General features: G+C 57.4%; 1 protein-coding gene across 2 annotated transcripts in view; it reads left to right on the top strand.

Annotated features, from left to right (window-relative positions):
• Positions 1 to 529: 529 nt before the first annotated feature.
• The window catches only part of FBLN1 (fibulin 1), an 81,873-nt gene continuing 66,740 nt past the window's right edge, over positions 530 to 15,662 (top strand). For both annotated transcript variants that reach the window (XM_027594102.2, XM_027594105.2), the window contains exon 1: positions 530 to 630. In XM_027594102.2, coding sequence (XP_027449903.1) covers positions 555 to 630 — 76 coding nt within the window. In that variant the 5' untranslated portion in view covers positions 530 to 554. The remainder of the gene's footprint in view (positions 631 to 15,662) is intronic.

Genomic DNA, 15,662 nt, shown 5'->3' with positions numbered 1-15,662 from the left:
CCCCGCCTCGGAAGGGCACCGCCCTGTCTCCTCCCCCCTCCCCCGAAGGTGCCTGCGACCCTTCGGGACCCCTCTCTACCTTGGTCCCGGGACCCCGCCCTTTCCGCGGAGGCGGGCGGAGCTAACCTTTGATACCCAGCCCGCCCCTCGGGCCGGCGGGTGGGGAAGGGATCGGGTTTCACGGGCGCCTGGGGGGAGGGGGAGGGGGAGGGCGGCAGCGGGTGGGGGTGCCTCCCGCCCGAATGCGCCCCCCCTTCTCGGCCCTCACCTGGGAGAGATTTGGGGTCCCCTCTCCCGCCCCGGGCCGTGGGCCCGCGCCCCCTCGGGACCAGGGTGCGCGGGCCCCAGGCGGGGGGCGGCCCGGGAGGGAGGGCACCGCGCGCCCCGCGGCCCCGCCTCCGCCGCGCCCCCCTCCGGGGCGGGATAATTGAACCGCGCAGCTGGGGCCGAGCGTTGGCTGCGGAGGCTCGGCCGGAGCGTGGAACCCAGGAGCCGCGCCCCGCGCCCCGCGCCTTTGTCCGCCCGCCGCCCGCCGCCCGCCGCCCGCCGGCCCCATGGAGCGCGCCGCGCCGAGGAGGGTTCCGCTGCCGCTGCTGCTGCTCGGCGGCCTCGCGCTGCTGGCGGCCCGAGGTAGGGGCGCCCCAAGTCCACGGCCCCCGCTCTGGTGGCTCCCCTCCCAGCCCCGCACTCCTCGGGAGTCCTGGACCTGTAGGCGTAGCGGGAGTCTGGGCGCTGCGCCCCCGCGGCGGTCCTGGGGTCCTGTGCGCTGTGGCCGTGCCCTCCCCTCACCCCACCCCTGGCCCTGGTCCTAGTCACCTGGAAGACCTCGGGCACTTGTTTGAAAGAAGATTTTTCCTCCTCCCCGCCCCCACCGTCGCCCGCACCCTCCTGCTGCCCACCCTAGTGCTCACCCATCTTCCCACGGGGGCCAAGGCTGGGAGGTCAGCGAGGAAGCCCTAGCTGATGGTTGCTGAGCCCCCGGGTGCCCTGCTCTGCATCCAGAGCACCCATCTGTTCCCACTGCCCCCACCTCCTCCTCTTGGTAGGGGCTGTTGTACCCAGGTTGTTGGTGAGAAGACTGAGACTGGGGACAGTACTTTGTCCAGGAGACAAAGCCACTCATGCGTTAGGGGGTGGATTTGAAAAATCAGAAAGGAAGGGAGCGGTCTGGAGATAGATTTTTTAAGGGGATAGCCGTGTTTGGGGAAACCTCTGTCTGCCCTCCTGGGATATAGAGGGTCCCAAGACAGAGGCTCAGCCAGGCTACATACTCAGCCTGGGCTGCGGACAGGCCACTTGCACACCCACCCACCCTGTGGCAAGGGGCATGTGTCTCTCCGGGCAGACCCCTGGGCCAGAGTGCTCGGCCCAGGACTGACAGCACAGGGATGGCCCTTCTTTCTCCCGTAATTCTCAAGGCCTAACTCTTGGGTTGGGGGGGGGAGGGCGCACAGGGATGCATTAGGCCCCGTGGATTACAGCAGCTGCGGGTGAGCAGAGCCCTGGCCTCTGACCTCTCTGCTGACCCATGACTCATGAGTCATTAGTCAGGCCTGCCTGCCTGGAGGCTTTGTTCTTCCTGGGGCCAGGCCTAGACAAGAGCCCTGACCACCCTCGGAATCCTAGATGCTTTATCTCTGGCTTAGTTTAGTTTCTTTTCAACTCTCAGGTGACCACCCTCCTCTTTGGTCAAAAGGTCACCTGGGAGAGGTTGGGGGCAGAGGGCAGATCTCTGCGGAGGTTTCTTGGCTTGCTCACTGGCTGCAGCAGATCCTGGGCCTCTGGCTCTGTCTGGGGCGTGTGCTGGGGGGCATCTTGTGGGGGAGATGTCATGGGAGGCACAGGGCTTGGGGTTGGCAGCGAGAGCCATCCTGGTACACCCAGGGGCTCACTGGAGGCTTGTTGGAAGAGATGGTGCTGGGGCAGGAGCGGGTCAGGCAGGCAGAGGGAAGACAGGCATTCATCAGAAGGTGACCGGTGGCTGGAGTGAAAACCCGTGGGGTGGGGGGCTCTGATTGGAGACCACACAAGACTCTTGTTGGAAATGGAAAGGGCCCCAGGGCCCCCTGGGTATTTTACAGATGGGGTAACTGAGGCAGGCCCAGAGAGAAGGCATAAGTGAACTCTCCCGAGGCTGAGTACCCGCTCCTCCATCACTGTGCTGGTCAGGCTGGAGGGGCTCACTTCGTCTTTATCGAGACTGACTTTTGAGTTTCCGCAAGTTTGGTGTGGTGTGGGGGGAGGGAGCTACAGCTCCCTGGTTTGTGTCTGTGGCTGCAAGCTTGGAGGCTGTCAGGTTCCCTGAGGCGGCACGGGCCCACCCCTGGAGAGCCGGGGGGTGGGGGGCGCACCAGGACACGTAATTTAGAAGTGACCCTGGGAAAGGCCACCCAGTGGTGGGCCCTTTCACTAATCTGCCGCGACGAGCTTGGCCTGGCCACAGCAGCACAGGAGGGCGCTGACCTGCCGTGCCGGGGGACAGAGCCGAGTGGCCGTGTGTCCTGCTGGGCTTTCCTGAGAGCGGGGTGGGCGGGAGTGGAGAGTAGGAGGGCACTGGGGAGAGACGGCTGTGCTTTCTCCAAACTTTCTTGGCCTCTGGCTCCTGTGGGCAGCGTCGCCGACTGATTACAGAGCAAGTCTCTGGGAGGGAGAACAAAGACCGGAGAGGGAGAGGGCTTGGCTTGGAAGCACGTGGCCTGCACCGCTGCTGGAACTTTCCCAGGCAGGGGGCTGGGGGTGGGGGGCTGCTGGAGGGAATTGGATGCACAAAGATGAGGCTCGGGGTGCCCCGGGGTGGGGGGCAGTGCCGCGGCCCCTCCTGTGGGGCCCATGGCTTGGGGTGACACCTTCTCCTGGCTCTGCCTGAGGCCCCCCAGCTCAGGGCTCCGTTTGCCACCCCCGCTGGACTGTGGTGAGTGGGGGCAGGGGAGCAGGGACAGCATGGCTCACTCATCTTGGGGTCCCAGCGGGCTGCCACGAGCTTTTGTGGGGCAGGAAAACAACTTTGCCTGTATCCGGCTGGAAAAGCCCACAGGATGGGTTGGTGGTTTCCTCATTTGTAAAAAGAAGAGAGCAGAAACCGACTTCTTAGTGTGCCTCGGGGTCTGGGGGTGGGGGGGGAGACATGGGGCCACGTCTGCCAAGGCAGCTGGATTAGTATGACCTATTATTTGTGTGGCACCCTCCCTTAGGGTAAGACGGGGTCCTTTTCCCCGAGAGTGCTCTGAAAGTCCTACTGATTTCCCCAGGAGGGCCTCAGAACCCGCAGCTGTCGAGAGCCAAAGCCGTGTTGGGAAAGGTCACGCGGAGGGGCGTCCGCTGGCCTCCCCAGGCGTCTACACACTAGATATCTGCTCCGGGCCAGATGCTGGTCTAAATCGTGGGGGGGGTACGGCAGGGAAGAGGCGAGGCCGGGCCCTTCTGCCTGTGGGGCTCCCACCCCCCAAGAGAGCCAGACGAGTGGACAGGCCCTTACAAAGCAACCCCACGGGCGGAGAGTCAGGGCCGTCCCCCCCAAGGGCGAAGGATACAGCCTGTAGACTGGCAGATACAGCAGGCGCTGCCGGGTTTCTGGGGAGGGTGGCTGGGAGGACAGTGCCCCAGGCAGAGGGAACAGCACAGGCAGGGGCCCAGAAGGTGGAAGAGAACGTGGACATGTCTCCTCTTCCCCCCTGTTCCTCTGAAGGCAGGGCTCTGAGCATCGGGTGCAGTGAGTGGCACAGCCTTGCAGATACAGTTTTACGAACACAGGTCTACTAGCACGCACGGTCGTCTTGCCAGGATATTTTATCCAGTAAAAGACTCTCCTTTGCAAAACATCACATTATAACAGTTTGATTCATAAACGCTTTTTCAGGCTCTGTGTGGTTCCGGTGTCCTGGTAATGACCTCACGTGTGGCCACCTAACCAAACGGGGACACCCATTCTGTCAACTTTCCTGGGATCGGAGACCCTTGAGCCTGGAGGGACCTTGGTGAGGAGGGGGTGTGGCAGGGAAGCTGATGAAGTCGCAGCGGGCAGGGCAGGACCAGAGGCTGGGTGCTGCAGACCAGCGCTCTTCCCCCTGGGGCTGCCTCCCTTAGCCCTCAGGCTGGTCCTCAGCGGGCTCTGAGTCAGGAGGGGGTCAGGTGCGTGTTGCTCCAGCTGCCTGCACATTACCAGCAGGTGGGGGCCAGCACTCAAAGGAGGTGAGGAGACTGGTCCCAGTTCTGAATGTGACCAATCCCATACTCTCTCTACTTTTCCTTAGGTACGGAATGGGAACACACTCTGCCCTAGGAAATTTTAATAATTGACATATTTTATATGTAGTCACTAATTTAATCCTCTCAACAATTCTATGAAGGAGGGACGGTCCTTATTTTCATTTTATAGATGTATAAACGAAGGCCCTGAGCAGTTAAGTCACTTGTCTGGGACACACAGTGGTGAGTCGAGGGCCTGGACAAGGCACCCCACGCTCCTGACCGCTTGGCTGTCTTGCCTTAAACCCAATGAGGGGAAACAAAAGCAGGTTGGACAGGCCTTCAACCCCACAGACAACTGCTGCACATGTGAGGGGGTCCTGAGGAAGAACAGGTGTTTCCCATTCATGGGGGACCACAGAACCCTTGAGGGGCTTGTGGCTGGCTTGGTAGGATCCCCCAGGTGATGGCACCTGTCTTGTTTCAGCTCTGTGGACAAGCCCGTTCTGTCCCGGGGAGGCAGGGGCCGCGGTGATGGAGGGCTGTTTGCTCGGGTACCCAGCCCAGGGCCTGGCCCCGGACCTGCCTCTCCCTTGGGTGTGGCCCAAGCCAGGCCCTCCTTGCTGCCATCTGGGGGTGGGGCTTGGGAGCCCCCCTGGAGCCTACGTTGGCAGTGCTCCTCCTGCTTCAGGGGGAGGTGGTGCATGCAGGGATGGATGCCTCTGGCCATAGGACAATGGGTGAGGTCTAGAACTGTCTGCAGGGTAGAAAGTCGCCCCTTTCCTGGCACCTTTGTAAAGGAAAATGTTCTTGGCCTGGGTCCTGGGTTCCAGACACAACAGGGCGGGCCCAGCATCTGGAAAAGACAGCCCTGGAAATTGTTTAGGTCATATTCCTGCCTGATCGGCCCCCGGCCTTGCCAAGTGCTGCTGCCAGAGGGCTGTGCTGACATGGCCAGCGCCGGGAGCGGGGGCCCTGGGTTCCTGCCCACCCTGCTGCTGACTTGCTAACCTTCTTTTCTCCGTGTGGAGGGTCTGTGGTGTGTGCTGTTGCCTGCATGGCCGGCTTCAGGCCACTCAGAGGGGACACCACACAGAGGGGGTCTGGATCCTCCGGGGTCCCTACACCTCCCAGATGGTAGCAAGGATATAAGAACCAAAGAGCCAGCCTTGGGGTCCGATGGGGCCCCGGACGGGTCTTGTCATGCGCACTTGAGGTGAATTTGGGAAGACATAGTTCGTCTATCAGGACATGGAAACCACAGATCAGCTGACCCAGTCTTTGTATAGGTGGGGAAACTGAGGCCCAGGAGGAGGAAGTAGTGATACGCAGTGTCATTTATCGGCTGTTTCTCCGTTCTAGTTAGCAAACGTTTCCTGAGCCTCCCTTATGAGCCTGGCCTGGCCTCAGAGGAGCTAATCGTCGCGCTGCCAACATTTGTCAGCATGTCATCCCTGTACTCGGCAAGCGCGAGGCCCCTGGGACACGGGACAGACAAGGTCCCTGCCTCATGGAGCTTGTGTGCTGTGTGGGTCCTCCTGTGGCTCCGAATCAAATTACTGCAAACCGAGCGGCTTGATACAACAGGTCTATATTCTCACCATCCCGGAGGCCAGAAGTCCGATGGCACGGTGTCTTGCAGGGCTTGGCTCCTTGCGAAGGTTCTCGGGGAGGATCCGTCCCCACCTGGGCTCGTGGCTGCCTCTGTCTTCATGTAGCTTTTTCTTCCTCTCTGTGTCTCTTCTAAGGACCTTTGTCTTGGGATTTAGGGCTCACCCAGATGATCCAGGAGGATCTCATCTTGAGATCCCTAATTACACCTGCAAAGACCCTTATTCCAAATAAGGCCACATTCGGGGTCAGGGCATGGATATATCCTTTTAGGGGCCACCGTTCGAGCCACTGCATATACTAATAGACGCCCTCACGAGGATGTATCGGTAGGAATCAGTGCCACAATGACCGTGACATGCCATGTTGGGGACAGCAGACAAGGGTGCCTCTCAAGTGGGTGGGGGGGGGTGATACCTAGCTGAGGTGTGAGTGGCAAGGAGCCATCTGTGACCTGAGGAGAGCTTTTGGACAAATGAAGCAGCTGGCTCCAGGCCCCAGGGAGGACCGGGTGTATTGGAGGGACCGGAGGGAAGGGTGTACCTCTGGGGAAGAGTAGAGGGGAGACAGAGTGTGCTGCAGAGGGTGGCTGAGACAGGAGGGCCTTAAAAATTAGGGTGCAGACTGTGGGTTTTATCCAGAGTGCACTGGGAAGCCGCTGGAGATTTTAAGCAGAGGAGTGACTTTATTTGACTCAGGTTTCTAGAAGCCACTCTGGAGTACTGCATGGTGAATGGACTGTGGGGAGACGAGAGTAGGCAGAATAAGCCAGCATGGAGGTTTCTGCAGGGTCCAGGGCTCAAGATGCCCTGGGCGGAGTGGTAGTCAGGGGGCCACTGGGAGGGTGGATAGATCTAGGGTGTCTGGGAGCTCGAGTGGCCAGGACTTGCCCTGGGATGGGAGAGAGAAGGTGAGGGAGAAGGAATAATTCAGGCTGACCCTGTTATTGTGGTGCAAGCAGCTGGATGGATGGTGATTGCTAATGACTGAGCTGGAGAAGGCTGGATGTGGTGGGGCCGGGGGGGCAGTAGAAGAGTCCAAGTTCCTAGTGGACCCCGTAAGCTTCCTGCTGGGCATCTGGTGGAGCCTGGGGTTGGAGGCAAGATCAGGCTGCAGGCAGAAATATGGGAGTCTCAGCCCACAGGATGAGGCTGCAGGAGATGGGCTGGGGAGATGGCAACAGGGGGAGATGAGGGGCCACAGGACTGAGCCCTCCCAGGCACTTTGAGGAGGGAGAAGCTCCGGGGTAGCGGGCCCGCTCAGGGACTTCCCAGAACTCTGGCTGGTAGCTGGGACACTGCCAGGACTGGTTTTGTGATGGGAGGGACCCGTGTGTTCTGTTGCTAATGGGGTATTTTTCTTGAGCCTAAATTTTCCTTTTGGATCATGTCACCTACTGGAGTAAAAGGTACTGTAAGTTTTGCTGCCTACATATGCTTCTGATTTTGACATAAGGCTTCTCTCTGCAACCCCACTCCCGTTATTATCCCCCATTATCCACGAAGGAGGGTGTGAAGACACGAAGGCTCAGAGAGGCCAAGTAGTGTGACTGTGGGCACACGGCTGCTGAGTGGGTCCACCCGGACTGAAACCTGGAAGCATGGCTCTCAAACTGTGTTCTTTTTTTTTTTTTTTTTTTAGGATTTTATTTATTTATGTGTGTGAGAGAGAGGGAGCACGAGCAGGGGCAGAAGCAGAGGGAGAGGGAGAAGCAGGCCCCCCTGCTGAGCAAGGAGCCCGACGCAGGGCTCAATCCCCGGACCCCACCGACGGAGCCACCCAGGCGCCCCTCAGATTATGTTCTTAAACAGGACACTGCCCCGCCTCATGTATCCTTCTGACTGAAAAGTCTTGATTTTGCTAAGTCCGGCTTCAGCAGGAAGCCAGTTTCCTTCGGCATGTGACCTGGGGTGTGGGTGAGCTTTCGAGTCCGAGCCGGACTCAAGGCCACCTCTGTGTTTGCTCTGTGGCCTGGGGCAGCTTGCTTAATCTCTCCCTGAGCCCGTTTCCTAGAGTTGCTAGGATGCCATGAGATCATTTCTCCATTGGTTCTTTCCCAGGAATTTATTGAGTGCCTGCTCTGAGGCCGCCTGGGGCAGGGTGCAGAGCTTGTCCCAGTCCCTCGGGTGCTAAGTACACACGCAGTTAATTATTTGTGCTCGGTGCTGGGAAGTTCAGGGTGCAAAGAGACCATGGAATGTGTGTGTGTGTGTGTGTGTGTGTGTGTGTGTGTGTGTGTGTGTGTGTTGGGGGGGTTAGGGAAGACTTCTGGAAGGAAAGGACCTTTGAACTGATGTGGGTGTGAATGAGCCAGTCCTAGGAAGGGAGTGGACCCAGGACCACCCAGCTCCAGCATCTAAAGGCCAGGTGCAGAGGACACATGACAGGTGGCCAGAGAGTTCAGAGGGAAACCAGGGGAGATGGGTCCCGCAGGGTGGGATGCTGTAGGGAGGAGACTGGAGATGCTGGGGAGTCTCCTGGGAGACACTTCTCCTCTCCTTCCCAGAGATGTGCCTTCTGGTCCTCGTCTCTTGCTGCCTCCAGCCAGGTGGTTCTCTGCCCCAGACCGCTGTCTCTCGTGCTGCTGTGTGGCGGTTTGAGGCACCTGTGGCTCTTGTGTGAGCCCTGAGAGCAAACTCGGCAAACCCCACTTCCTCCTGGGGAGGTCAGCTGCCCTTACCCTTATGACCCACAAGGGGTGCGGAGGCATGGCGCACCAGACCCCAGTGACAATTGCCTGGTGTCTCCCTGCGCCATTCCCTTGAGGACCGGGTCCTACCGTTTCACCTCTGGATCCCTTGCCCCAAGCCAGAGCCTGCACATGGAAGTGTTGTAAGAGGGATTTTTTTTTTTATTTTTTTTTTTTACGATTTTATTTTTGAGTAATCTCTCCACCCAACGAGCAGCTTGAAGTCACAACCCCGAGATCAAGGATCACGTGCTCTACCCACCGAGCCAGCCACAGAGGGGCTTTTTGAAGGCACAGAGGACTTAGGACAGCATGAGAGCCGTGGCCAAGGGTTTGGGCCTGGGCTGGACTCCCGATGGCTCCCCAGCTTTAGGAGGCGAGGGGCCCTGGCAGGGGTGGGCTGAGTCTTGCAGGGTTCTGTTTGGTCGCGATTTCCTGTTGGTGTCTCACTGCATTTCAGGCTTCCTGGTGATGGGTGTCCTGGATACCACGGGGGCCCCCTCCAACTTTGGCTGCAGCTTTAGCCAGTTGCTGGGGAGCAGATGAAGCATGAGCCCTGCAGGGTGGCAAGTTCAGGGAACCCACAGGACACACCAGGATCCCATTCCCATTCTGAAACACCCGAGGCTCTCTGCAGCTTTGAGCTTGTACGAGGAAACCAAGAAAATTGACTTGCTAGCTAGCTTCTGATGACACACCTACCCACCCCCCCTTCTCATTTATGCACAGAGCTTGTCAATTTTTTATTTTGCCAAATGAGAATATTAAAATATAAAGCAGAGATCCAACCACTCACCACCTCCTCTCTCACCATTTCCTATACACGCAGGGCATTTGGAAGGGCAGGGTCTCAGTAAGGGAAAGCCTTTTAAGCAGGATCAGGCTGACTTGTGGGAAACCTCCCTTGGCCATTTCCTTTCTCGTTCATTTTGTTGCAAGCCAATGGGAATTTTGTCAGACCAGTGTCCATACACACGGCGGGGTTTGGCAAGCCTTCGCTTGACTCCAGGCCAACTTCTCCACCCAGTTTACAGATGAGGAGACTGAGGCCTGGCCTTGCTCCAGGTGGAAGGACCCTTGATGGTGGAGCTGTAAGCAGACCCTGGGCCTGTCCCACCACAACATGGCACACCAAGCAACTTGGCTTGCTGCTAACCTGCTCACAGTCCAGTCAGGCATTGCCCAGAGCCCCTGTGATGATGACGGGTGGCAGGCTGACATTCTGGAAGCTTCTACCCTAAAGCAGTAGAGCCCCTCCAACTGCCAGCTGGCATCTGTAGTGTTGGAAAGAACATGTGTCTGTATCTTTACCCCTCGACGAGAATGTGCGCAGCTTTAGACCGTGAGCCTCGGTGTGGCTCCCAACACATGGCGTGCCTTTGTCCATCAAAACCACCACAACTCACAATCCGCACTGTAGTCTTTATGACCGCATAATTCACCTGGAAGAAATTTCATTTTAGCCGCTGTCTCAGGTGACAAATGGTATCCGATGCCCTTGAACCAGGCCATCTCTGTCCACCTGCTCACCAGTTACTTCTGCCAGGTGTGTCTCTTTCCCGGAGGGAGGTGGTGGGGTGTTGGCCACGTGGCGATGTGTGAGTCTTGGGGAGTGTGTGATCCCCTTCAAGAGGAATGCCCTCCCCACAGTGGTGGGGTAACTTCTGTGATGATTCCATTTTGAAGATTCTTTCTGTGGCTGGGCGCCAATTTAAGCATTTTGCCTGGACGATCACATCGATCTTCCCTGTCCTACCCAGTTACCACCCCACTTGACAGTTGGAGAAAGGGAGGCTCAGTGAGGTGGAGGCGGGTCTGGGGCCTGGGCCGTTTTAACCCACATGTCCGTTGCCTTCCCTTGGAAGGTCCACGTCCAAGGCTAACAAGATCTTGCAAGAGAGTTTATTCTTCATTTATATTTAGTGTAATGCTTTGTGGATCCAGTTCACAGTCAGATTACAGGAACCAGAGATGGAAACTGCTCGATTGAAGCTTCTGCTCAGAAGCAAGGGAAGTGATCTGAGAGACTGCAGACCACTTCCCTCTTAAGAGCACCTACAGCCCTGCAATGGGCATGGGTGGGTGTCCAGTGTGGGGTCACCTGAAGTAACGTCGTCGATATTGGCATGGCTCCTGGGAGTGAGGGGTAGAAGAAGCAGCGATGGCTTTGTTTGCTCCATGTTGCTGAGGGCCGTTCAGATGTGCTGGGGTCTCTGCATGGGATTTCTGTGAACCGATGTCCTTCTGGGAGGGCTTCCAGCCAGTGTGGCTGCCGGTTGGCCTGGTTGATCCGACACTGTCGACCGCAGTGAAATCCTTGGTGGAACCAGTGAGATGTGTCACCTGTTGTACCCCCACGCCCTTCCCAGCCCCGGGGCCCAGCTGTATGTCCTGTGTCGGAGTGAAGCCACTGCCTGGGAGCCCCCCTCTCTTTCCCTTCCACTGACAACACTGAATTCTTACTGTGTGTGGTTGGGGAAGCGATTCCAGAAGCCTGGCCTCCCTGTCACCTCCTGGGAGCCTGCCCTAGGCTCCTCCTTGGGCTTGGGAGTGAGCACCGCCCTCTGCTTTACTTCGTTCCATAACATTTTACCTGTTGCCTTTGAAGTCACCTAGCTTGCTTATGTAAAACACTGCAGTCACCACCAAACTGCTATGGGGGGGACACTCTGAAATAGTTTACCAAATCAATCCTCTCTACAGTATGCGTGTTCGTGCATTAAAACATCGATTGAGAACAACAGGTGAGATCATCAGCAGAACATCTAGGCTTTTTCTGAGCAAAGAGCAGTACAAAACGGCATGCAAACACTTAGTTTTTTAAAATGTATTTTTTTAAACGTGGTGAAATATGCATAACATAAAATTAGCCATTTTAACCGTTTTTAAGTGCACCGTTCAGTGGCTGTGCAACCACCACCCCTGTCCGTCTCCAGAATGTTTTCATCTCCCGAAACTGAAGCTCTGTGTCCAGGGAACAGCTCCCTGTCTCCCCCTCCCGTAGCTCCTGGCGCCCACCATCTACTTTCCATCTCTGTGGCTTCTCTAGGGACCTGGAATCACACAGGGTTGATCCTTTTGTGACTGGCTTATTTCACTGAGCATGATGTCTTCAACAATAAAATTTTATTTTATTTTTTTTAAAGATTTTATTTATTTGAGAGAGAGAGAGAGAGTGAGAGAGAGAGAGAGAGCATGAGTGGGGGCGGAGGGGCAGATGGAGAAGCAGACTCCCCGCTGAGCAGGGAACCTGACGTGCGGCTGGATCTCAGGACTCCAGGATCATGACCTGAGCCCAAGGCAGACACTTAACCCTCTGAGCCACCCAGGCATCCCAACAACAAAATTTTAAACAAAACATTTTGTTCAGTATTAGGTGCTCAGCTTTTAAACAACTGTGGGGAAGTTTAAGTTAATTTTAACCCAAGGATGCATGCATAGCCATTATTCTACAGGAATGGGAGAGGGTGAGTAATGGTTTTAGTAGAACAGCAGGTTGGGGTCTCTAGCCTCTGAACACATTAGGTAGTGGTTTTCATACTCTCTGTCCAGGTTACGGCAAACATTGATAGTGACCGCACCTCCCTTGGTAAGCACCAGGGAGACAAGGTGGGGACGCCAGCCCAGGCTCCCTATCTCGCACTCTTTCCCTGGGTCACCATGCCTCCTTTCTGGCCTAATGTGATTTTCATCACCAGAGTAAAGCTTGCTCACTCCAAAGGGGATAAGTATGAAACCGGCGAAGACAGCTCCGTGCCCCTATCGAATTGGCGTGTGTCTCGGAAGAGGTGTGTCCCGGGGTGGGAATAGCATTGAGAGCCTGGTCCCGCCCCATGGAAAGGAAACGCTTGGGAAGAGCTGGGCGGCTTTTTTTGTTGTTGTTTCAGAGCATAAGTTAATAAGAGACCTTTTCTCGGACGAGATGCACGCATCTGTTAAAGACCGACCTACTGCAGATGGTATCTCTGTTGACATCTTGCGCCAGGACTCCAGAGAATTCTGCAGGGCGTTCCCCTCTCTCCATGAGACTCCTTCTTTCTCTGCGGCTCTGATGGGTTGGGGGCAGCTGTCTCTAAGGCCAAGCAAGTGGCAGTTCTGGAGTCCCAGACCCATGCCCCAGCATGGCCCGGGCTCTTGCGGAAATTCTAAGCAGTCCGGCTCTTCGGGGTAGTCGGCTCCAATCACATATTGTTCCTTGGGGGTCATTCCCTCCCTGTGAAGAGGCGTGTTTGCAGCAAACCCTACACTCCAAGGACAGCCTTGCAGTTCAGGCCCCTGGTTAAGATGCCTGTCGCCAATCTGTCCTGTTGAACTAACACTGAGCCTCGCTGTTTGTGCTGGGCATGGGAGGGTGCTTCAGAGTCACTGAGAGTAGAAAGATAGCATCCCTGCCCCACAGGAGTTTCTAATTCACCAGGAGGCAGACTAGACCAGCTTTGGAGGCTGTCAGAACCAAGCCCGATGCCTGGCTCTGCCACTCACTGGCTGACCTCTCAGGCTGTGTCACCTTGAGCTAGTCCCTTAACCTCTCGGAGTTGGAATTTTCTTATGTGCAAAACGGGGAGCATCACGAACTGGCCTCTCTGGGTTCTTGTGAGAACCGAGTAAGTGCTGGTGCAGTGCCTGGCACGTAGTGAGCACTCAGTGAGGAGCACTCAGTGAGGAGCACTCACTGAGCCATGGCAGTGATGCTGGGGAGGCATGGTGCTGAGGAATATCTCGACAGAACTGGGTAGTGTCTGGAGGTGAGCAGGCGACGGTGCTGGCCAGAGAAGGACCAGAGCCTGGAGGGGCCAGAGCCCAGGCCAAGGAGCAGTGGGATGAGAAGTTGGCAGGAAAGCATCGGGGATTTTGAGTGACACCTGTGCAGAGCTGGCCACCCACTGGTTCTGGGAGGGCAAGGCCTGGTCCCGGTGGGGACGGGAACACCTTAGCGTTTATGTTCACATCACTATTGGGGGATTTAACTCCACTTGGCTTCTTCGGTTTGTAATTACGTTTGGAGTCCAGCTTCCAGACCTACAGCCACTAATGTGACGGTTTGGTTGCACGTTACTTATGGCATACGGTTTAAAGACAGTGGCGAATGAGCATGGAGCAGGAACGGGAGTAGGAAGATCCCTGGCTGCCTTTCGTGTGCCGGGCGCCCACAGGAACCCTGTGATTCGGTGGGCCGAGCCCCATTTCACAGATTGGGACATGGATCTGAGGTGCAGACAGCTTCGGGAATTTGCCCCGGGATGGTGAGCTGCAGAGCGTGGGCCAGGGGCTCAAACCTAGGCCTGCCCGATGCTGACCCCATCCTCCCCTCTGCCCTGCTGCTCTCCGGAGGAGCATGATAAACACAGGGGCTGGCGTTCTTCCTCAGGTCCCTCTGACTTGCAGCTGGGGCTCTCAGCTCGTCCCCACGTCCGTGCCTCCGCCTTGACCAGAAACCCGTGAGCTGCGGCCAGTCAGCCCACCTCCAGCAGGCCACCCGTCGGCCACAGGTGCTGGCTCCAAACACGTCCCTGGTCACCTTGCTCCAGCTGCAGGGTCGGCAGGGCTGTGTGAGCAGGGAAGCCTCTCGGGATAGCAGTCCGCTGTTTGTTTGGAGAGTCTTGAGAATGTCTTCCCTTTGATCCAGCTCCTCTCCTTCGGCTGCCTAAGCAAATGCTCAGGACTTTCGGAAAGATGGTGTATGAATAGAGATGTTCAACCCAGAGCTGTTCATCCCTTGAGAATAAAATATAGGGAGTGGCCAAGGGGCCAAGAGACAGGGAATAGGTTGGAAAAGATGCCCCTTCTACTCGACAGTGTGACGCCATGCGCCCTGCTTGGTGGCATAACCAGGGGGGTATGGGGTTGAGGGGGATAAAGATGGTGAATGAAAGAGACTCGTCACGTGTCAGGGATGCTTGTTACAATGAGGACAGTGATGCCCGGGTCTGTTCCCCACACCTCGGCCTCGTCACCGTCCGGCCCGGCCGTGGTCCCTGGGGGGCTCTCCATCGCGCATCTGATGGGGCCGTGTGGGAACGTCCCTGTGGCTCCCAGGGGGCTGCATGCCGATCCCACCCGGCCCCGGCCCCCAGACGGCTCTGTTTTGCACGAGTTCCAGCTCTGTGGCTGCTTGGAGCATTCCAGGGACATTCCAAAACTTCTGGACTGAGGAAAGAACTTAACGTGTTATTGTCCTGCTGAGAGCAAAGTTCAAAGTGCTCAGGTTCCCCAGCGAGAGTCATTTCCAAATGTTTCCACGGCTCAGGGCACAAAGTGCTCACCCCACTGAGCTGGTCGTGGGAGTCCGAGCTTCCCTCGTGCTTGCCTTTCTCAGGGGCGAAGGGAGGCTTTGGGGCTGCTGCTCATCCCCGGGGGGCTTCCGCACACCAACCCGGGGCCACGGTTCCCCGTTTCTCATGGGCCACGCACAGCAAGCAAATCTCCTTTGTTCCTTTAACACCTAATCAAGCGCCGTTTACTGAGGGCTCCCTGTGTTGCTCAGAACTTTAGACCATATCCATCTGCTCAGCAACTCTGCGAAGGTACTTCGAGCCCCGTTTTACTGTCGACGAAGCCGTGGCTCAGAGAGGTGAAGCGGCCTGCCCAGGGTCACAGAGCAAGAAAGAGCTGGAGCCGGGACTGGAGCCGTGAGCCCAGAGCTCAGGCTCTCATCAGCTCTGTAGCTGCCTTGTGCAGAGGAGCGTAAGGACAAGAGATGGGCCCAGCTCACGACATACCTGTGGGTGGGAGGGTGAGGCCGTCAGAATATGAGGAAGCAGGGAGCTGCGCTCCACGTGCAGGCTGTGGTGTGTGAGCAGAGGGGGCCCCCGGGCCAGGCAGGCTGCAGGAGTGGGGGGCCCAGCTGAGGGGGGGGGCGGGCAGGCCGCCACTGGAGACCTGAGAGGCTGTGAGAAGCCCGAGGGCTGAGACCGCAGGCAGGAGGGCTGGGCAGGCGCAGCTGGAGCCGGGGCGGATGGGGAGCTGGGCTTGGCGGCGTGGGGGAGATCAGCCTGCCGGCTGGGTCACGCTCATCTTGGGGTGAACCGCAGGCCATGTTTTATCTCCAAGAGATAAGGTCCTCTGTTTCGTGAATGCTTTTCCTAACTTCAGGGTAAGAATGAATGAGCGAGTGGGTACGTGAATGGGAACGTTCGACGTTGTCCCATACTCTGTGGCTTCCCCTCGGGGCAGTGCT

The sequence above is a fragment of the Zalophus californianus genome, chromosome 9 (genome assembly GCF_009762305.2).
Source record: "Zalophus californianus isolate mZalCal1 chromosome 9, mZalCal1.pri.v2, whole genome shotgun sequence".
Lineage (NCBI taxonomy): Eukaryota > Metazoa > Chordata > Mammalia > Carnivora > Otariidae > Zalophus > Zalophus californianus.
The sequence above is the reverse complement of the archived record's forward strand: the minus strand, read 5'-3'. Positions and strand labels throughout refer to the sequence as shown.